The sequence below is a fragment of the Rhinopithecus bieti genome, unplaced genomic scaffold (assembly GCF_001698545.2).
Source record: "Rhinopithecus bieti isolate Rb0 unplaced genomic scaffold, ASM169854v2 scaffold_30732, whole genome shotgun sequence".
Taxonomy (NCBI): Eukaryota; Metazoa; Chordata; class Mammalia; order Primates; family Cercopithecidae; genus Rhinopithecus; species Rhinopithecus bieti.
In genome coordinates this window covers 2,661,440-2,667,467 of record NW_016814045.1, presented here as the reverse complement: position 1 = coordinate 2,667,467, position 6,028 = coordinate 2,661,440, and the positions used below count along the sequence as shown (strand labels likewise).

Sequence of the window (6,028 nt, the reverse complement as noted above, 5' to 3'; positions counted from 1 at the left end):
CAGTTGATATTCACAAACTCTATCACATACAGCCTCAAATTCCTGGGCCTCCCACCTTAGTCTCCCAAGTAGCTGGGACTGCAGACACACACCACTGCGCCCAGCAAGTTTTTTTTAGTTTTTAATCATTGTATTTCAAAAAGTAGTTGGGAGGATTAAATTTTAATTTTAATTTTAAAAGTAAGGCACTTTGCAAAGTGTCAGCTCTCAGTATGTACTCAATAAATGGTAGTTTGTGTCTTCTCCTGTCCTCCTTCACATCCTTTGGCTTATCTGCAAGGAGGAGTAAAGCTCTTTGGCAAGCGGGCTTCTTTGACTGGAATGCCCAATCCTCTATTGCCAACCCTCTATCCATCTATTGTAAAAAACACTAAATTCCTGGCCATCTAACTGGGCAACAAAAGTGAAGGCCAAGAGAAGACACCCAATGCCATCTTCTCCCATTCCAGCTGGAGGACTAAGGCTCTAGGAGGCAAGGGGAAAGGGTGTCCTGGCTTTACTGTGAGAACTGGAGCACCTAAATTTTCTTCTCTGGGAGTTGGTTTTCCCTTTAGAAAAAGGGAGCTGGGCGGGAGGGCCCCAGAGGAATATGGATCGGTGGCAAAAAGAATGCTCAGCAAGTAATTGAACTCCTCAGATCGTGCCCCATCTTCAATATGAGTGACAATAAAATGAATAATTACACGTGGTTCACAAGGCCCCTGAATTGAAGTAAATCACAAGAAGTGCTTAGCAGAGTCCCATGGACATAAAGCGTTCAATAGATGTTACCTCTATGCCTGCTATTGTTATCATTCCGACCCTAACATTCAAGGTGTCTCTATTAAGCAAGAGGATTCCTTTGTGAATGACTTTAATTCGCCAATGTACTCAAGGGTCTATCTAAAGCACGGCTCTAGAGCCCTGATTCTAGCGCTTTCCATGGCCAGAGGACCAGCTTTCCTGCCTCAAAGGGAAGTCTGAGAATGGTCAAACAGCCATGACAATCCCCGCGAAGAGTTCATTCCCTCTTCTCTTTCCACGACCTGCTGATATCTGAACCCGATTTCCCCAGCCCGCCCATCTCAGTCACCATTGGTCGCCTCCTCGCTGGCGTGACTAAGACCCGGCCCTCTTCTCGCTGGGACCACTCTGAGGCGATCTGCGGAAGCTGAGGGGCCTCGGAGGAGGGGCCGGGATGCATCCTGGGCTTTGTAGTCCATCTGCACAACTACAGCCAGAGAGCGGGGCCTCACGACCTGGAGAACTACAATCCCCAGCAGCCAGGCGGAAGTGGAGCGAGGGGGCTCGCATCACGTGGGCGTTCGGCCTGGGCGGGCTATTTCTCAGTGCGGCGGCGGCGGCGGCGGCGGCTCCCGGGACCGGGGCCTTTTGTTTGGAGCGGCTGCGGGGAGGCCCCGGAGCGGCGAGGCCGGCGGCCTTCCCCAGCTTGCTCGGTCCCGGTCGCCCCTCACGGGGTGGGGGGCCGCCCCCTGGGCCGGGCATCTGCTCAGGCGCCGCCGCCCCGCCCTAGGCCGGCCCCGCCCGGCCTGAGGGGAGGAACCGGCCGGGCCTCGCCGCGAGGCCCAGCCACCTCCGGAGTCGCAGTCTCTGCTCTCAGTGCTCCGGATCGGAGGCCGTCCCTCGCCCCTCGGGCCGACGCCATGAAGATCAAAGATGCCAAGAAACCCTGTAAGATGGGGGCTGGGGTCTGCCGGGTTGGGAGGGCATCCTTGGGCCCCGTCTGAGAGCCCCTTGGCTGGGCGGCCTGCTTCCAAGCCCGTTGCTCCTCGCCGGCGCGTAGTCCGAGATGGGGGCGGAGGGACCATTTCAGCCACGAGTTCGAGGCTTCCGTCCTCCCCATCCCCCCCATTCATGCATGGTGAATGCCTGCCGCCCCCTAGCCTTTCCTCCCACTTTCTCTTTGAGATCTGGGAGGTGCCAGAGGGAATTTCTGATTCGGATTTTGTCAAACTAGACTAGTCTCCTCTTCCAGCTCCCCCTGAATTCAGGTTGAAAAGAGGCGGTCGCGGCTGTCAGGTTGCGGTCGCGGCTGTCAGGTTGCGCTGGCGGCTTTTAGCACCTGTTTTTACGGATTTCCGGGCTTCCTGCTGGTGTCCTTGAAATGCCAGTGGGTTCCTGGGAGTTGTCACTGTTGTTACAGTTGGAGCTTTCAAACGTACGTGCATGCAGCCTGCCAGCGTGTAATTGCTTTGGCTTGTTTTTGTTTGGAGTATCGACTAGTTCATGTTTGTTTTAGAAAACGCAGATAAACAAAAAAGATAAAATCACCCGTATTCCCGGCACCCGGAGCGAACCACTGTTAATATTATGGTGAATACCCGTAGAGACCTTTCTATGTATGTACTTAAAAAAAAAATCCTACTATGCTTTTAGAAAGGTCGACTTTTCATTTGCTTCCTTTTATGTTTAGTCTTTTAAAAACCTTTTGTTCCAGTAATTGACTTATTTAATCACTCAGCCATTGTGATTGTCACTCCAATTATTGCCTCCCAGAAGGACTAGGAATGTGGGGATTCATGCTCATCGTCTTGATGCTTTTGCTGTTTTTACAGTGTTTCATGTGATCTCTTAACTGTTAAGAAATCCTCAACTATAAAACAGGGCGCTGACACCTTCCCTGCCCGTCCATCAGGGTTCCTGTAAAACTCACCTGAGAGGCAACAAGCCAAAACACTGTGAAAACTTACAAATTCCTATTTAACTGTAAGGTAATTTGGTCTTAACTTTACAGGTGAGGAAATTGAACTTAGCCCCAGAGTAACTTTTCCCAGGATATACCCAGCCATGTGCTATGAGGTTCATAACTCTAAATGGACTGACTCATAATACAGCGTTCTTTCTCCTGCACCCGTAGGGCATTGTCTAAGTACTTTATCTGGTAGTTTCATCTGTTAATTAAAATTTTTTAAAAATTATTTATAACAATAGATCTTGTCATAGTTGTTCAAAAAGTCTATAAAATAGTGGTAATATAGAGAGACTTCGAATTTACATTTGCTGAGTTAAACTAATGCATCTTGAACAGGTGCAGTAATTAGAACACTTGGACATTTTCCCTTATGCATACGTTTTCTCTGCTTCTCTTAGAATTTCCATTTGATGAACAGTGTATGACCAACTCAAATTCTGACTCTTCTGGTGGTGATTATTTTCTTTTGTCGTGATAGTGATTTGATTACTTAGATTTGAACAAACTAATAATCAGGTATAAGTACCACCCCCTTCAAAGGTGTTTTAGAAGAGATTATAAAGATTATTATGAGAAGTTCATAAAATAGGGCCAGGCATGGTGGCTCACACCTGAAATCCCAGCACTTTGGGAGGCCGAGGCAGAGGAATCGCTGGGGGCTAGAAGTTCGAGACCAACCTGGGCACTGTAGCGAGACTTCGTCTCTACAAAAAATGTATATGTATAAAAGATTAGCTGGGCGTGGTGGCACATGCCTGTAGTCCCAGCTAAAGTCTTAAAAATACATATGAGGTTGAGAAATAAGAGAATACCCCCTTTTTTTCCCCAAATAAGTTGATTATTACAACATTGTGTTACGTTGTGAGACCACTAATCTTAAAATTTAATCATGCTGAAAATCTGGTCACTTACTATGATGTAGAAGCCTAACATTTTTATATGCAAAAGGTGACTTTCCTGTCTATTGTTTGTAGTAAAAGTAAGGAACATCACGTTTTGCGTGTGGGAAAGGTGTTTCAACCATGAACTGTCCCGGATAATAAAAAATAAGGCCGGGCACGGTGACTTAGGCCTGTAATCCCAGCACTTTGGGAGGCCTAAGCGGGTGCATCACGAGGTCAGGAGTTCGAGACCAGCCTGACCAACATGGTGAAACCCCTTCTCTACTGAAAATAGAAACATTAGCTGGGCTTGGTGGCATGCGCCTGTAGTCCCAGCTGTTTGGGAGGCTGAGGCAGGAGAATTGCTGGAACCCAGGAGGCAGAGATTGCAGTGAGCCGAGCTCACGCCATTGTACTCCAGCCTGGGCGACAGCGTGAGGCTCCATCTCAAATAATAATAATATTATTATTATTTTAACTTTAAATCACTCAGGTTAACAAAAGATATATTTGTTTTGTTTTTGAATACCTGTATGGGTTTTTTGGGCATAATTATAACATTTATTGATCACATAGTATGTGTATGGCATTTTCTTTATATGCATTGCATCATTTAACTGCATACTAGAAGAAGCTGTATATTATATTGGCTAAACAAATGACCTTGGCTTCACATGTGTTCTTACATTATTCACCTAAGTGTTAGAAAATATTGCTTCTAAATACATTATCAATATCTTAACAGGTTATATACCGAATGCATATATTAACCAGAAAATTTAAAAAGGAATTGATTTCATCCTCTAAATTGTGTAACTGGAAGATTAGCATTTGAAATTATGTGTTAATTCAACCCCAGGGGAAGGAAGGAGAAAGTCAATCCTGTGTTACTCTCTTCACTGCCTGACATGATTTCTTAGGGTACAGATTTTTAAGATTGTGTTTGGGTTACCTGTATAGCATGTAGCTGGATTAACAAAGTGATAGTAAAAGGTGATACATATATTTAAGTGTGATGTGATGTAGGTTTTGAGTTTGTTCTTTGTTACCCCAAGTGGTAAGGTACTTGAAGTTTTTGTTAAGACCAGAGAAAATGGTATAGCATATATTTGTAGTTTGTGTCTGTGTCATTTGATTGGCCCGTTTGTAAACTCAGTTGTAATATAAGAGTCATCACTCCCAGTAGATAGTTGGGGTAGTAGTTTCTAATATAGCTCCCCTTAGAAATAACTAATTTACTAAAGAAAAAAACACCTGAAGCTGTCCTAAGGAATCATAATCCTGAAGGTGTGAAGATGATTATTTTCTTAGTCTATTTCATAACAAAAACCATTTTTGTTTGGAATGATTATTGAGAATAGTGAAATGTCTTATCCAGGAAGTTGAAGCGTTATCTAGAATATACCAGTGTACATGCTCACTTTAGAATTTTGTTCTTTAAAATACCCTATGTTTCGAGCATTCTTCACATTGGTTTCCCTTTATGCCTAAAGAACAATTAAGTCCTGATTTAGTTTAGTGTCTCTCCACACCCCCATTTTTATTTTTTTTTTCTTTTGAGACGAGGTCTCACTCTGTCACCCAGGCTGGAGTGCAGTGAGTGCAGTGGCGCGATCTCAGCTCACTGCAACTTTGGCATCCCAGGCTCAAGCAATTCTCCCCCCTCAGTCTCCCCAGTAGCTAGAACTACAGGTGCTCGCCACCATGCCCAGCTAATTTTTTTTGTGTTTTTGGCAGAGATGGGGTTTTGCCATGTTGCCCTTGCCAGGCTGATCTTGAACTCCTGAGCTCAAGCGACCCTCTTGCTGGGATTGCAGGCATGAGCCACGTTCCTGGCCAGGATCCCTTTAGTCTGAAATCTGCATGGTACCAGTAGCAATTAAATAGTTCTTTTAGTGATTGTTCCTTGTTTCCTTAGCAGACACTTAGTAGGATACCAAGTTTATCACACCTTGTTAGAAATTAACAGTTTGCTCTTGTGGCTAGATAGCTTCTGCTGTTTAGTATTTTAAAAGGTGATTGGACAAGATTTCTCCTTTTGTATATATAATGCGTCTAGTAAGAAATAGCACTTCATTCTTGTAGTTTGAGATATTTTTGCTACATATGGGGAACTAATGTCAACTCTCATGAGACCACTTGAGACATAGAATAAGAGCTATTATTTTGTTAAAGGCAGAATGAACAGATCATGAGAGATTCTAATAATTCTCACTGTCTGGGACTGTATGTTGGCCACCATCAAAGTGCTTACATTTGTGTAATGTGTGCTTTGTTTTGCTTTTTAAATGTGTATTTTGGTTCTTTTTTTTTTTCCACCTTAGCAAGGAATGTTTTATTCTGAAAAATATATATATATCTATGGCCGGGCGCGGTGGCTCAAGCCTGTAATCCCAGCACTTTGGGAGGCCGAGGCGGGTGGATCACGAGGTCAGGAGATCAAGACCATCCTGAC

General features: G+C 44.6%; 1 protein-coding gene across 5 annotated transcripts in view; it reads left to right on the top strand.

The window, feature by feature from the left end:
* The first annotated feature begins 1,294 nt into the window (after window positions 1–1,294).
* PANK3 (pantothenate kinase 3) overlaps window positions 1,295–6,028 on the top strand; it is a 46,478-nt gene continuing 41,744 nt past the window's right edge. For all 5 annotated transcript variants that reach the window (XR_001880947.1, XR_001880945.1, XR_001880946.1 and 2 more), the window contains exon 1: window positions 1,295–1,671. Coding sequence is in view for 1 of the 5 variants with exons in the window: in XM_017849405.1 (XP_017704894.1) it covers window positions 1,644–1,671 (28 nt within the window). In the remaining 4 variants the exon portion in view is untranslated. The remainder of the gene's footprint in view (window positions 1,672–6,028) is intronic.